This window comes from Gavialis gangeticus, unplaced genomic scaffold (assembly GCF_001723915.1).
Source record: "Gavialis gangeticus isolate Ggan-Ray unplaced genomic scaffold, GavGan_comp1, whole genome shotgun sequence".
Classification (NCBI taxonomy): Eukaryota; Metazoa; Chordata; order Crocodylia; family Gavialidae; genus Gavialis; species Gavialis gangeticus.
In genome coordinates, this window is record NW_017728995.1 from 46,548,014 (window position 1) to 46,564,699 (window position 16,686).

At 42.9% G+C, this 16,686-nt stretch overlaps 1 protein-coding gene across 1 annotated transcript in view; it reads left to right on the forward strand.

Moving 5' to 3' along the window:
- The window catches only part of COL4A4 (collagen type IV alpha 4 chain), a 183,852-nt gene that overhangs the window by 75,124 nt on the left and 92,042 nt on the right, over positions 1-16,686 (forward strand). The window contains exons 21-25 of the mRNA XM_019503074.1: positions 1,833-1,925; positions 2,310-2,473; positions 6,911-6,983; positions 8,840-8,946; positions 11,140-11,323. Of these exons, the coding sequence (XP_019358619.1) occupies positions 1,833-1,925; positions 2,310-2,473; positions 6,911-6,983; positions 8,840-8,946; positions 11,140-11,323 (621 nt within the window). The remainder of the gene's footprint in view (positions 1-1,832; positions 1,926-2,309; positions 2,474-6,910; positions 6,984-8,839; positions 8,947-11,139; positions 11,324-16,686) is intronic.

A 16,686-nucleotide genomic window follows, 5' to 3' on the forward strand; every position in this document is an offset into this window, starting at 1 on the left:
GGGGGGCTCTGCCATGAGCCCTCAAAGGCCCTGATTTCTGCTGATACAGCTGGTGATTAGGGCTTTTTTTTTTTTTTTTTTTTTTTTTTAAAAAGTATGCCGGTAAGTATGCCTCCATCAAGTCTTGCTGGATTTTTCTTCTCTGGGGATCAGCTTCCCCCCACTTTATTTGCCTGCCACAATTTGATGTTACTTGGTTCTGAAGAAAGAGAGGCTGACCCGTAGGTTCCCAGACAGGCTCCAGGCTCACCACCCATAGGATAATGAGGTGTTGCCATAAGGGCAAAAATGCATACCCTTACCTCCCCTTTAACATGCCCCATGCTTCACATATGGTTTTATAAATTTCTCTTTATGTTGGGGTCTCAGCCGCTGTGGACTTACCCCCTATCTCTCTAGCTAGGCCTGTGAGTCAAAACCCACTAACTGGGGCTTGACTCTGAGGCTCTAGCTCTCTAACTCACTTGGGCTCAAGGCCCTCCATTCCATGCTGTCTGCAACACGAGGCCTACTGGTCCTTCTACACTGTGTGCCCCTGTGACGCCAGACTTTTGGGGCCTCAGCCGCATTTGGCTTTGCCTCTCTTTCTGTAGTTAGGGCTTTTCACCTAAGTCCACCCGCTAGAAACTGGCTTCAAGGCTCTTATCTCCTTTCCAAGCAATTTTGGGCTTGTAGCCCTAGTGCAGCACCCCTAGTGCAGCAGGGCTTCTTGAGCACTTTATCACAGAGCCCCTTAGCACTAATGAGGCCTCCTCCACCCCTACAGCTTCAGCCACAAGCCACCAGCTTTTTTAACATCAAATGTAAACCATAGGCTCCTATGGCCATATAATGAAAATAATAATAAAGAAATAAGAGAGGCAAAGTACCCACTTACTTTGTGTGATTGTGCTTCTGTCTCACAGCATGGCATATTCTTTCCAAGGAGGCTGCTGCAGCTGTACTATAGTCGTCAGGAGCGTGCCTCTCTAGCCTTCTCCACTTGCAGTTCATATGGTTCTGGCCTTCCCCTTCCTGTCACCTGACCAGCTAGCAGGGCTCAATCCTTAACCCTTACTCATCTGGCCAGCTGTGCCCAGAAGGTTCTGGATTTAAAGGGACTGCCCTGTTTCTTGGTAACAGGGCTAGGGTTCCCTGTTACACCCCCCCCACCATACCTACCCATCCATATCCACACCCCTCCCCCCACATTTTCCCCCACATCCCACATACACACACACCCACAGCCTCACACAAACCCCATACCCAGCCACCCATACCTTGTCTCAACCCCCCTCCTGTCTGCAATATACAAGAGTAAGACCTCATTTCGAGCTGTTATTCAATCACCTCTATATATATGATGCAAACACACAAATCAGGACAAAATATTTTTTAATTAAATTAAAAGATGTTATTGTCAGTGTTTGATTTTTAGTATATAATTTGTTTTTTTTCTCAGTTCCAAGATGGCAAACCCCCTTCCCAAAAGGAGTACTTCTGGGGGCAAGGGGAGGGACTTCCAGTGGCAAAGGTCAGGGGCTAGGGGGCAGGACTTCTGGTTCCAAGATGACAACCAAGGGGCGAGGCACCTGTCAAGGGGTGGAGCTACCCTTGTAGACCTTGACAGCTCACCAAAACTTGTTAGGCAGCCCTCCAGTTGAAATAATTGCCCGCCCCTGCTGTAAGCAGCGGCTTGCAAAGCACTTTATAAGATCATGGGGGTGTGGGTGGAGAAAAAAGAAAGAGAGAGAAACAGAAAGAAAGGGAAAGGGAGAAGAAGAGGGAGCAAAAGAGAGAGAAGGCATCCCCTGAACTATAGGAATGTTCAACATGTTTTTTTCCCCCTTAAGGTAGAGTTTGTACTAGCAATGGGCCCCCTGGACAATTGGGAGCAAAAGGCCAAATGGGATTTCCAGGTCGAAATGGTGAAAAAGGAGAAAAAGGCAAGTACACATCAACAGCAATAGTTCTTTGTGGGAACTGTAGCTGTGCTTCATTCAAATAGCTCATCATTAAATGCCTAAACCTGGCAATAAACACACATGGTAACTTCACAGACTTTAATGATTCCATCAAAATAATGACTCAAATTTGGAGTCAGTGCAGTGCTACTAATGTCAGTGACCATGCACCAATAGAGTACTTGTCCCACATAGGGCAAAAATAACATGGCTTGGATATGAAGAGAGACATGATTTTCTTTTCTAAAGGGAGAGGTGGGATATAATGGCAGTGTAGTCACTTACCTGCTAGTTACCTACAGAAAATCTCTCAATGCTCTTTATATTTCACAAGCAGTTCAACGTCATTTTTTTACATTCATACAGGGAGTGAAGGTCGCTGCTCATGTGGTCCTGGTCCTGCTGGACCACCTGGAGTACCAGGAGCACCTGGTGGTCGGGGACAGAAAGGAGAAATGGGATATCCTGGAAGGGGTGGAGAGAAGGGTGATTCAGGCTTGCCTGGTACACGGGGATCAACAGGACTCCCGGTGAGTGTCTCCTACATGTTTCAATATAACAATGTCAAGCAGCTCAACTGTCTAGGTAGGAAGCATTAATTCAGGAGGAGGGGGCAGAGTAGCCAGACACATGTATTCTTGCACTGCATGGGGTAGAGTCAGCTGAACATATCTGAGGTTAAGGCTAAGAGGCTGTAGCTTGCAGGATCATGCTTCTGTGGGGACTTTAAATTGATTTTGCATGGAAGAGGATCCTGTCCCTTGCAGGGCGACAGACCAGAGGAGAAAGGCAAGCTTAATATCAACTTAGTGGAAAGTTTTGGGGAGGCCTGGTTTTGCTTGGTACCTTATTTTCTCTTGTATTTCTAGTTTCAAGAAACTAATATTTTACTAAGAAATGTTTTAGACATGTACGGTTTTTTTTCACAGAAGGCTGTGGTTTTAGATTATGGGAAAAGACTCCCTTTGAAAAGGCAAGAAACATTACATAACATAATCAGGGGGAGAAATAAATTTGAATCAGTTGACGGCTTGCCCCTGTTTCTTAGAGAGGGAAACAACTGTATGGAGAGCCTCAGATAGGGAAAGGTGCTTGCTAGGAGCTTCAAACAGTAGGTCCCTAGGAGTTTGTAAGCTGTAAGGATTTATTGCTGAGCTAACAGCTCTGCAATGATACAGCTGAGTAGAGCCCTGCAAGGGAACCAGGGCACAGGTGCAGCAGCTAGGCAACACCAGTAAGCTGCCATGGAGTTAAGCCGGCAAGCCTAAATAAAGAATACCTGTGGCCAGCCCAGGGAAGTTTCCTGACCAGAAAGAGGCAGTGCCTGGGAGACATACAAACCTAGGGCTTGAGCCAGGGTAGATAGTCTGGCTCTGCAGGCTGCTAGGGAAGGTACTTGGGGCTGAGATGGCTATGGCTTGATTTACTGACTGAGGGGGCAGCACTGAGGACTAAAGTAAAGGACTGAAGGCTTACAAGGAGGTAACCTCCAGGATGAGGAATGTTTTGGTTGCATTGCCAGCATGCTTAGAGGGGCACCAGGGGTTGAGGGTGGGAAGCAGAGAGAACGTACACACGGAGGAACAAACAGCCCCTTCCCTAGCTGGTGCCAGGACTGTCTGTCAAGGCAGCCCCCAAGTGCACCCAACCCTCTGCACCCTAGTTTTTCTGCCTGGAGGAGCAAACAGCCCCACCCCAAGCTCTCTCCTTCCCCTGTCACTTTTGCTAGAGGAACAAATAACCCTTCCCCTACTCATCCCTAAGATTTCTCCCTCCTGCTATCCCTTGTCCCTCCCTGCCTGTCTGTCTGTCTGTCTGTCTGTCTGTCTGTCAGAAACAATGCAGGGTAGACAGCTGCTACTGCCTCTTCTAGAGTGGGGAGGTTTGTGAGCTTTTCATTGGTGACCCGAGACCTTGGAAGCAAGACCTCTGCTCTTGCAATTATACCCAGCCCTAAATCTGCCCCCTCAGCCAATCAGGGGGCATAGTGGGGGTGCCACAATCTGTGCATGAAAATAGAGGCCCCCACCATGTTCAGGCTACAATATTAGCGAGCTGGGCCTGTGAGTAAAACCAGGTTGTAATTATTACTAATGAACTGGATAGGGACTGATGGGGAGGTTTAGAGTCCCAGGGTGCCAGGGAGGCATGAGGCTTGAGTTGGCCAGAGGCAGGGAGCAAGCTGCTGTGCCCAGGAAGGTGAGAACTACTGTCAGGGACCCAGCTAGAGAGACAGAGAGATGGGGCCAGGGGCTTGGAGCCCTAGAGGGGCAGAGATTGATGATGGCGTAGAGACCTGAGCCCAAGAGTGGTAGAAACTGAAGATATAAGTGGTAGAAACTGTGTGGTAGACAAGAGTGGGAGAAACTGAAGACATAACAGGACTGAACAGATTAGAGCAGAGATTGGGGCTAAATCCTGATGGGTGAATAATTGGTAACACCTGCAAGGCATGGGTACGGCTGTAGAGGAGGTTAGAGGCCATGAATAGCCATTAAGGTGAGTACTGGAAGGCAAGAATGAGCCAGAAAGGCCAGAATTAGCACTTAAGGGCAGAACAGGGGCAGGTGGGGTTTGCCAGGAACTGGTAGACTTGAGGAACACAAGGGCTCACTCTGGGATCCTGGGGAAGCCTCTCTTTTTCCTAAATAAAATATAACCAACAAGACATGGCAGATGAGAGCAAAGAGGAAGGGTACCCGGAGAGCCAGAGTCTGGCACGATTCACAAGACCACCAGGTAGCATCATGGCTGCCCCTGAGACTCAGTTGTACCACTGCTCCATACTTTCATAATAACATCCAAGTTCATTTGTACAGGATAATAGGACGTCCTTTCCCAGAGTTCCCTTAGCATTACTATGTATTATAATGGCTTTCTTAGCAATAATTTAATTTTGGAACTAACTCTTGCTGTTGATTGGTTGAACAGTTGTGAAGTTGGCAATGTTTCCTTTAATTTTAATCATATCAAAACATTTCCTTTATTTTTGTCTAAAAAATTATTTGAAAATTTTAATGCAGCACTTATTTGCCTGATAAGGAAATATAACATAATATAGACTCTACTGTTCCTTATAAGCACTAGAAGGTAGCACTACTCTTTTAGGTATATCACTTAACAGCACCATATTAATTGACAACCCCTTGTTTATCATCACTATACAGAAAAAGTTTGCTTTACCAGGATTCAGCCCTTAAATAAAATTTACTATTTTTTTTAATTAAATGGATACTGGCAATAAAGCTCTAATGGAACAAAGCTATGCCAGTAAGCACAACATTTCCATACTGGGAAAATTACTAGAACTCCCAAATTGACCTTTTCATGTGTCTGCATAGGAATCTAAAAGTAAATAGGACTGTGAATGTAGGACTTAAAAGAACCCTCTTCACTATTACCCAGGTTACAGGTAACCTTGCAGGCAGGCTACTGATAAAAGACACAGGGTCCATAGCCCAACCTTTTATTTGCTTGCACTTCAAAAACACAAAAACAAACATGATCCCAAAGTCCGTCTAGCTACCTGTGACAGCACAACAAAGATTGTCACCTATACTACTTTGATTGTTAGAGTAATTGTGAAGTTGTTAATTTTTAGTGTAATCTTTAATTTCTTTCAGGTCAAACAGGTTGCCTTTTCCTTTCCTAAATGTTTATCATAGTTAATTTAATCTTAGTTCCATCTACATACATTTAAGAAAAGTTGTTGGTGGATATTTTTTAGTGTTCAAGCCACACCAAGAAGAAAATTTGTTAATTTTGTTTTTCCTCAAAAGAATGAATAGTGTTCTTAGTAAAATTTATATTTTTATTATCCTTTATTCTTGGATTATTTACATTAAGAGGACAAATACAGGGGCAAAAAAATCAATTGGTCAAAAATATCATATTGATAAATGGGTGAGGTGTTCAAACCCATTTTCATTTAAGTTTCTGTTCCTTTTCTGGTCTTTTATTTATTTCATAAATGTCTCATTTATTTTGAACTATTAAGGGAAGTGCAGTGCTAATCCAGTATCTGGAAAGTTTAAAAAAATAAGTCAATGGTAGTTTCAGGCACATTATCTTTCTCTGAAAGCTGCCAGTATTTTAATGTTTACAGTCACATATTCTTGTTTACAAAATATTTTTCTCTTCCCTATCATTTGAAAGAGCTACATGGCAACAGGGGAAACTGATTAATTAATGATTCAATCCTGCAAATCTGTGGAGCTGAAGCCTCCTACACAAGAAAATATATTCCTGTCTTTCATGTTTCAGGCCCTACCTGATTTATAATATGTGAAACAAATTATACTGACTGGGACAAAAGTGCTGTTTCACATAGCAAAAAAAAAATACCTTGACTCCTTTAATTTCTTTTGGTCAGAGAAGACTGATTCCACTTATTAAAAAAATGGGCAGAATTTTTGGATACATGTGAGATTTTAAATTGACGTCATTCCTTTGAACATAGGCTTAACCCAGAAAGTAAGCTTCAGTAGACCCAGAAGTTTTTCCTTGTGCACCACTGTGCTTTCACATAGTGTGAGCTTAATCCAACAGCCATTGAAATCTAAAATGAAAGATCACTGTTAGCATTGGAGGATGGGGGCCTATAATGGGAAGACCATGTGAACCCTACAACTTGCTTAAATATTGTTACTCTTACTTGAATAAAGGTCATGTGGCCCAGTTCCTCTCTGCATTACAGTGATTTTTATATAATTGTTTCTGCATGTATTTCAGTAGTGTTATGTGAAGAATGCATTGCTGATCCCGAAGAATGGGATCAGGCATGAAGAATAAGGCCCCCTATATATATATTTTGTTAGTGCCGCCTTTTTTGGTGGTGGTTGTTATATTGGTTTTTGTTTTGTTTTGTGTTTTTACAAACTCTGTATTGGGAAACAGTATGGGGAATAAACCTAACATCTGTTCATTATGTGAGTTAAATTATTTAGTACATTTTCTTTTTCAATAAGGGACTCCATGGTACCCCTGGAATGCATGGGGAGAAAGGAGAAAAGGGTGACCCAGCTAGAATCAGAATCAAAGGTAAATCTGCTCCTTCCTTGTGCCCAGTTTGTTTCACTTAACACACATTGGGCGTGTCTACACCTGCATTTTAATGCACCGTAGCCTATTTTACTGCACATTAAAGTGTTGTGTAAAATATGTGCAAATATTCTAGTGCACATTAAAATAGGCTACTGTGCATTAAGCAGCACTTAAAAAAGCATGCGCTTTCGCTACTGCGCATTAGGACAGGCTAATACACATTTGTTTAGGAAAGCGCATTAATGCATGTGTAGATGCACCCACTTAGTGATAACATGGGAGTACTCATGGTGGTAAAACTACCCTGGCTCTTTATGAAGATGACTATTTACAGAGGTGCTGCAACTCCCATTGGCATTGCAGGTGTGTACACAGAGCACATACTTAGTGACTTCTGTAAATATTTTGCTATTCTGCTATCTGCACTTCCCTCCATACTCAAAACAGGTGTCTGTACTTTGAGCTTCTTTTCATTTGTAGGTGATCAAATGATTATTTATGTGCATGTAAATATTATTTAGCATCTTACAGAGAACACAGCTAGGAGCAAGCAAAATGCAACTTACTTGAGTGTGAAGAAAAATCATTAATTTGGAATTGTTTTCTGGAGTTCCTTGAGCCTGCTTATTGTAGGCTACCTCTCCCTAAACCAGTGACTTCATCCCAGAGAGAAACTCTAAATCTGAGTGTCCTCAGAAATCCTGCTCCTGTTTGTAAGGATCACACCTAACTGATCAAGGAACAGAAAAAACATGACACATTCCACAACTTGAATTTTACATTTCACATTTTTGCATAGAAACAGTTCACAAGCTGTCCATAGGCCTGTGTATAATTTAGAAAAGATTGGGAAAGTAATAGAATCATGTAACAAATTAAGAATAAATGTAATTGCTAACATTGCAATCTTTGCATAGAGATTCAGTGGAAACAAATATACTGCCTTAGCAAAACAGTTGATTCAGCTCTTAGTAAGCTTCTGTTTGAGCTGCACTGGGCACGTCTACATGAGATGTTTACTGCAGTTGCACAATTAGCTTTGCAGTAAATGTTTCGGTGTCTACACATGTGGCCCTGTTAGGCTGCAGGAAACGAATGAACTCTTCAAATACAAGTACTATCCTGCCGAGGAGTTTTTCTGCGCACAGCAATGCAGATCCTAACCTGACTGCCTGGGGCACAAGGATGCTTCAGTGTGGGAGCTGCCTGCCAGCTAGCCCTGCACTGAAGTACCCTCATGCTCCAGCCAGCCCCACTGTAGCACATTGATCTGGGTCAGTCCCAGCTGGCAAGCTGATCCCCTGGACCTCTTGCCAGCTGGGGCTGCTCTGACACAGCTCAATGTGCTGTGGTCCCTGGTGCATTTACATAGCACTTGGGATCAATGAACTCTGGCACAATGTGCACCCAAAGTTTATTGCTGCACATTAATATGCATATGTAGATGCACCTATGTGGTGATTTGGATTTTGGAACACAGCAACTTATTCACTGGTTTTTATTTACAAAAGATTTCATATGGTGAGGTGAACTTTTTGCCTTGAATATTTCTATGAAATTAATGTTGTGCAAAAAACTATACTTTCAAAAATGTTTATGGAAAACAAATATAAAATAGTTGTGAGAATAGCTAAAGGGAATATCATTAAAAATCAGTTGTTCCAAATGATGAGTGGGGAAAAAAAGACTTAAATCCTGAATTAAAGAAATTCCAGTTATGAGCTGAAGGAAATTCTTATAAAGACTTGGCTCTTTTGTATAAAATTTAATAATAATTTATCTTTCACCTGAGCAGAAAGTAGGAGACGACAGGCTGGGGTATATGGCACACATAACTTGTTTATTATACTAAGGAAAAAAAGGAGAAAAGGGCTTTCCTGGGATTCCAGGATTTCCAGGCCAAAATGGTAGTGCTGGCAGAGATGGAGAACGGGGAATGCCTGGAGAAAAAGGACTTCCGGTATGTTTAACTTTCTTAGCAATAATTAAAGTTCCTCATTTGTATTAATGTTTTTAATATTTTACCTTATAAACAGATCAACTGTCAACAGAGAAAAATCAATACCACCTAAGATTATTAGAATTATTTACAACACAAATGTCACGAGTTTCCTGGGGCTGGGCGGGTATGGTGACCGCCCTCAGGTGGTGGCGGTGGCAGCAGCGAGAGGGGAGCTCCCACAGGCAGCCATGGCAGTGTCAGTGGTGGGGGCGGCGTAGTGAGTGGTGACTGCCCACAAGTACTGCCAGCAATGGCAGCGGCAGGAAATCACAGGGAGTGCACCGCCAATTTCAAGGGGTGCACGTGCACCCATGTGCACCTCCTACACGTCGCCAATGAAAAAAGATAATACTATCCCCATACTATCCCATGGTCCTTATCCATGTGGGTACAAATAATGTGGCCAGGAGTAGTCTGAACCATATCATGAGTAACTACGGGGCTCTGGGGGCCAGGCTTAGGAGGAAAGGGGCACAGGTGGTCTTCTCATCAATCTTCCCAGTCACATCTACGTATGTAAATGTTACAAGTAAATTGATTTTATAGTTTACTGTTAATCTTTAGCAAAATGTTGATTACTGGCCAATAGCAAAATAATCTGATGTCCCTAAAATAATACTGCTGTTTAAACTTGGGTACTCTTGTATAATTTTTGAATATACTGGTTCTGGACCTGGAAAATCAAAGATTCTGTGTACCCTCTCCTACTCCCATTGCCTTCAAGATCTCTCTATTAACTCTGTCCTTTATTAATTTGGCTTCTCCCCCATCAGCAGTAATCTATCCTTGATACAATCTGAAGATCTTTTCAACCTTCTCTTTGTGGCCATTTGACATGATTAAGCAGCTGCTTATCAACACCTCTGCTACAAAAAACTCATGTACTTCACTTATATTGTGACCATAGCCAGACCCTCCTAAAATCATTGCACTCACTCCTCATTCAAATTCTTTAAGCTTAGTTTCAATGTATATTGATGCTCTGCCTTTGTCTTCTGTTAGTTTTATTTCCTGAACTCATTACATCCCCTCAGGCCCTCAGTGTTCTTTTCCTATACCCATCTCTGCACCTTTCACACAGCCTTCTATATAGTAAAATCTTTCTTGACCTCCTCCTTCTCTGCGAAGACCTTCTGTGTCACATTGCTTTAAGTACCTTCATCAATTTCTTTTATAAATGATAGGAAAATGTATTCCAGAAAAACAGTTCCCCAACAAGGTGAAGGCACTAGCTTCCCACTTTCCATACTACCAACTCAATTACAAATGAGCAGTTTCTCCTTTCATGTAGTGCTCACAATCTTGACACAAAACAATTCAATACTTTACAAAATTCTCCAAAATAAAATAAATATCACCGTTTTAAACTGTTTTATCTGTATTCTTTCAATCATGTCTATTTTTTTACACATTTAAACACGTTGGGATTCCTCTGAGGCCCAGTTTATTTATCCAATCCTGCAGAAATACCTAACAGTGACTTACAGTAGCTTCTGGTCATCATTTCACTTTTGCTCCTCATTTTAATTTAAACTTGTTTAACTGGTAGGGAAGCCTCAGACACGAGAACCTAACTTTCCTTTTATTACCATCTTAAAAGAAAAAGCATCAGACCAGTAGATCAGAAAAGGACCATTATTTTTATTATGTAAGCAATACCTTTCTGCGTGGTACCTTGAGCCACTATGTCATAGCTTCTGTGTATCTACCCACCAGTTGTTCCTATTAATACCACCTTACTTAGAGAGCACAGGTTACGTAATGCTTAAAGGAGTTGCCTTCAAGTTGTATATCTGGTGGAGATATACTTAGCTTTGATCAGATCATGTGTTTTAAAATATTTATCAACAGCTTCATTGTAAATGAGCATCAGAAATCAGAATCTACTGTCTGTTATTTCCAGCCTGCTTCAGTGACTTGGTATGTCACCCAGGCTTTGAACACCAAGCATGGGTAAGGGTAATATCTCACTTCAAGAGCAGAAACTGGTCCAATGACAAATTCATATGTCATGATGAAAAGTCACTGAATGAGCAGGTTTACCATTCTGTCATTTGATGGCATAAGAGTGACATTAAATATTGCTGACATTTTGTACTTATAGATGACAGAAAACAATGAGTTATTCTTACATATTTTCATTTCCAACAGGGTGATTACAGACCAGCACTGCCAGGTGATAAAGGATTTCCCGGAGCCCCAGGACATCCTGGTGTGAGAGGGCCCCCAGGACTACCAGGCTTGGGAATTCCTGGCCCAAAGGGAAACAAAGGCATCTTGGGGGACCCAGGCAGCCCTGGTATAATTGGGCCACCTGGTCCAAAGGGCTCAAAAGGTAACTTTGGACATTTAAATTAAAAACTATCCTGTGACAGACGTGCTTGGTAGGATGCATTACAGTATTGCATGTGTTACTTGTAACGGCACTGGTGCAGTCTGATGAAAATGAGTGAGAGAGAGCTTCAGGAGCAGACGCAGATGTGACCCAACCAATGGGAAGCATCTATGAATATTGACTGAGTCAAGCCTGACCCTGAAAACCTTTACTTGTGTGACATCAATAGATTTACCTCTGGCAAGGCAGGCCCTGTTGATGAATGAACAGGGAAAAAGTATGCTTAACAGCATTCATGCAATACACAACAATTGCGGATTCATGAAGCAGTGCTAACTTAATATATGGGAAGATGACACAACCAGACCAAAAAAAATGGGAAACAGCATAAGAGAAGAATAATTAATTGAAGTAATAGCACTGACCTTAGTAAAGACACGTAAAAGTGCTTTCCAGAATATATATTTTTGTTAAGTAAATACAGCATTATATTTCATCACATTCAGTGCTGTTTATATATACATCTGAAATTTCAAACTTCTATATTCCCTATTGTCTTACTTCCAATGTATTCTCATAAATAATCCTTGTCTTTTAACTCAAATTGCTTTATGTGGAAACTTATTTCTAAGATCTTGCCAAACATAAAAGCTGCTTTGTAAAATCCAGTTATTTTTTCTAGATTTTAATTAATTCAGATATAAACATAGGGTTGGTCATTTCAGTAAACTGAACTAGATTTGGTCTTTACCTACATTTTAAAATGTAGACTTTGTATTTAAAAGAGGCCACATACTTAAATGTTAATACTGGGAATATTTCCCTGTTTTCCGGTAAAGCTTGAGGTTTTTAACTAGCTGACTCCGTCCCTTATAATTAGGGACCTACTGGATTTGTGGTGGAAGTGGGCTGTGTGGCGGTGATTTTAATTGTGCAGGTTCCCCGCTACTGAATGACAAAGGGGCCTTGCCACTCACTCCTGATTGGTGGGGAGGCAAAAACCATAGTTTTAAATATGGCACTGTTTTTGCCTCCTTCCACTGATTGGCTGAGGAGCCCCAGCAGCCTTGATACTTTCTGCTGACCACCTGGGAAGCAAAAACAGTGCCATATTTAAAACTGTGGTTTTTGCCTCCCCACCAATCAGGAGTGAGCAGTGGGGCCCCTCCACCAATCAGCAGCGGGGGGTGAAGGGGGGGACGATGATCCATCCTGCGGCCCACTTCTATTGCAGATTCAGTCAGTCCCTACTTGCAATACTTTCCATGCTGCTCAATTTCCTCAAATATCTCTCTTCTACTGATCACTTACTTCAGGTTAGAGGCTATAAGTTTTTTTTTCAATTAAACGTCTTAATTGGTTCATCAAACATGTTAAAGTAAACCTTTCTCTCTGACATACACAAACACACTGACTTCTCCAGTACCTGGACTCTGTTTGAATCCTCTTTTGAAGTACAGTGGCTCAGTGATGGATAAGTTCAACTGTGAACAAGCTACTGCTACGTCCACTTGCCCTTCTTGCAGGGATAGATTGAAAACTGTGAGATGCTGTTACTGTTTCTGTGCTGCGTTTTATGCTATCACACTGAATTGTTTTGTGCACTGTGTACATCTCTTCTTCAGAAAAGGACATTTAAAATTGATTTAAATTGTTCCTACTTCAGACATGTTATATCATAAATGCCGTGAGATCTGAAGTACCTTCTTTATCTGATATGCATGGTGAAAAAACATTTTATAGGAGTCCAAGCCTGAACTTCTTAAGTAGCAGAGCTTATTTGTGTTAAGGCAGGTTTGACACAAAGTAGCTATTTACTGCAGACTGAAATTGCTTCAGCTGTTACAGACTTGCACCCCCACATGCAACAAACACCTTGTTTTTGAAAGGCAGCATGAAGAAAAATAATTCTTTCTTCTAGTAACTGAGCAGCAGCAGGTAGGGAGCCAAAATTGCTCCTGAGCCTGCTGCTGCCAGCCCTACACTCCAGATGGGGCCTGTGGACCAACTCCACATGCTGGGTCCACTGTGCACTGGGTCTGTCCCTGTGTGCCAGGTTTAATTGTGGACCAGCCCTGCACATTGTCTTAATCTGGTGCGCAGGACCATGTCATCCAACTGGAGGGCTACCCATGAGTTTGGATATTTGGTAGCAGGGGAGCAGTGGCAGTGTTAACTGCTGCAGCTTCCACAGCCATGGCAATTAATGCTCTGCTGCTCCCCTATCACTACATTTCAGGACCCATGGGATGCCCAGTGCATCAGTTTCCCTTCGAGCACCATTAGCAGAACCTGTTTTTACGATATTTCCTTGCATGTAATGCACACTCCTAATTCCACCAACAGACTTTGGGGGAAGGTTTCATGTTATATGTGGTAAAATATGCTACTGTTCTTCTCTTGGTATGTAGACCCTCCAGGTTCTTCAGCTTCTGTCAGACTACATGCCTCTATCTGGGGCATATTTTTCTTATTTTTGGTAATTCATAGTAAGGGCTCTTAGATCTTGCTCAATATTATCCTTCCATCTTCTCATTTGTTAGCCACAAGGTCAAATACAACAGAAATTGCCTTCTAAGAGGTGTTTGTTAATTTAACAGCATGCTCTACCTGAAGAGGTCACTGAGATTTTTACTGTGTATACTGAATTTGGGTTTTTTGTGTTTACTGATGTATGTGTTACTCTGTACATCATTCACTTTTTTTCTGGTACAAAATTAATCTCAATATTTTAGTCTTTTTTATTCCTATTAGTAACCAAAACACTGTCCCGAACAAAATTATAGCATTACTTCCATAAAAATCCCAGTAATCATTGGCTTAGGAAGTAATGCCTCCTTGGTTTCTCATGTGATACTGTTGTCCAGAGAGGGACCTGAGGTGTAAATGTTACATTATATATGAAAGGAATAGTTCTCAGAGGCTATACAGTCTAGGAATGTGTTTGTCATGGGGGACCTAAACTACCCAGACATCTGCTGGGAGGAGCAGTCAGCCAAATCCAACTGTTCATGTAGGTTCTTAACCTGCATGCAGGACCTTCACCTAATGCAAGAGGTATACAGTCACACTAGGGGGAATGCCTTACTGGGCTTGGTGTTGGATATGGGGGATGACCTGGTAGGGGAGGTGCAGATTTGTGGTCACCTTAGGGACAGTAACCATCAATCCGTCAAATTCACCATATAGTGTAGGGTGGGGAAGATAACTAGTAGGGCGGAAGTGCTTGAATTTAGGAAGGCTATCTTCAGTGTGCTCAGGAGTGTAGTCAATGACGTGCTGCAGGATAGGAGTATTGGCGAGATGGGAGTCCAGGAAGGGTGGTCGTTCCTCAAGGAAGCAGTCCTTTGGGCACAGGGGGAGACGATCCCATTGTGAGGGAAAGCAGGAAAGGAGCCAAAAGACTTCCTTGGCTAAACAGAGAAATCCAGGGAAGCCTAAGGGCACAAAAAGAGGTGTATAGGCAGTGGAAGCAGGGGGAAGCTTCCAGGAGGAATATACCTACTTGGCTCGCACTTGCTGGGAGGCAGTTGGAAAAGCCAAAGCAAGTACAGCGCTGAGGCTGGCAACAGAAAGACAACAAGTCTTTTTTTAGGTAAGTAGGTAGTAAAAGGAAGGTGCAGGGCAGCATAGGACCCCTGCTGAACAAACAGGAGCAATTAGTGACAGACGGGGGGACAAGGCTGAGCTCTTCAATGAGATTTTTGCCTCAGTGTTCCTGAACAAGAGTCCCCTACTGGGGTCAAGACAAGTCCCCTACTGGGGTCTTAGATGGGCATCAGAGGGACACCAGCCCACCAACTGTTGACACTGGCTTGGTGCAGCTTGGATGGACTGGATGTGTTCAAGTCAGTATGCCTGGATAAGCTGCATCTGAGGATACTGAAGGAACTGGCTGGTGTCATAGCAGAACCACTGGCACGGCTGTTTGAGCACTCGTGGTGCTCAGGTCAGGTCCCGGAGGACTGGAAAAATCCCACTGTGGTCCCTGTTTTCTAGAAGGGGAGGAAGGTGGATCTGAGTAATTATAGGCTGGTTAGTCTCACATATATCCTTGGCAAAGTCTTTGAAAAAATTATTAAGGATCATATTTGTGTGAGTCTAATGGGAAAAATAATGCAGCGGGACAACCAGCATGGATTTATAGGAGGTAGATCATGCCTGACTAATCTGGTTTCTTTTTATGACCAGGTCGCAAAACGCTTAGACACAGGAGTAGAGGTGGATGTCATTTACTTGGATTTTAGGAAGGCCTTCGATATGGTATCTCATCTCATTCTCATAAATTAAGAGGTTGTGACTTGGATGATTATACAGTCCGGTGGGTGGCAAATTGGCTTGGGGGTCGTACCCAGAGAGTAGTGGTGGACGGGTCGGTATCAACCTGGAAGGACGTGGGCAGTGGGGTCCCACAGGGCTTGGACCTGTACTCTTCAATGTCTTCATCAGTGACTTGGATGTGGGTGTGAAGTGTACTCTGTCCAACTTTGCAGATGATACTAAATTGTGGGGTGAAGTAAACACACCGGAAGGTAAGAACCGATTGCAGGTGGACTTGAACAGGTTAGAAAAGTGGACAGAACACAACAGGATGCAGTTCAACAAAGACAAATGGAGAGTGCTGCACCTAGGGTGTAAAAATATCCAGCACACCTACTGGCTGGGGAATGACCCTCTCAACAGCACAGAAGTGGAAAGGGATCTCATAGTGAACTCCAAGATGAACATGAGTTGTCAGTGTGCCGAAATCATCAGCAAAGCTAACCGCACTTTATCATGCATTAGCAGATGCATGACAAATAGGACCAAGGAAGTGATACTTCCCCTCTATGCAGCATTGGTCAGACCACAGTTAAAGTACTGCATCCAGTTTTGGATGCCGTACTTTAAAAAGGATGTGGATAACCCTGAGAGGGTCCAGAGGAGGGCCACTCATATGGTTAAGGGTTTACAGGCCAAGCCCTATGAGGAGAGACTAAGGGACCTGGATCTCTTCAGCCTCTGCAAGAGAAGGCTGAGAGGTGATCTTGTGGCTGCCTACAAACTCATTAGGGGAGTGCAGCAATGAACTGGAGATGCTCTGTTCACCAGGACACCTCTTGGCATAACAAGGAACAGTGGTCACAAACTGACAGAGAGCAGATTTAGGCTGAACATCAGGAAGGACTTCTTCATGGTAAGGGTGGCCAGAATTTGGAATGGGCTTCCAAGAGAGGTGGTGCTCTCCCCTACCTCAGGGGTCTTTAAGAGAAGGCTGGATAGGCATCTGGCTGGGGTCATCTGACCCCAGCACTATTTCCTGCCTAGGCAGAGGGTTGGACTCTATGATCCAAGAGTCCAACCCCCTGCCTAGGTAGGGATGG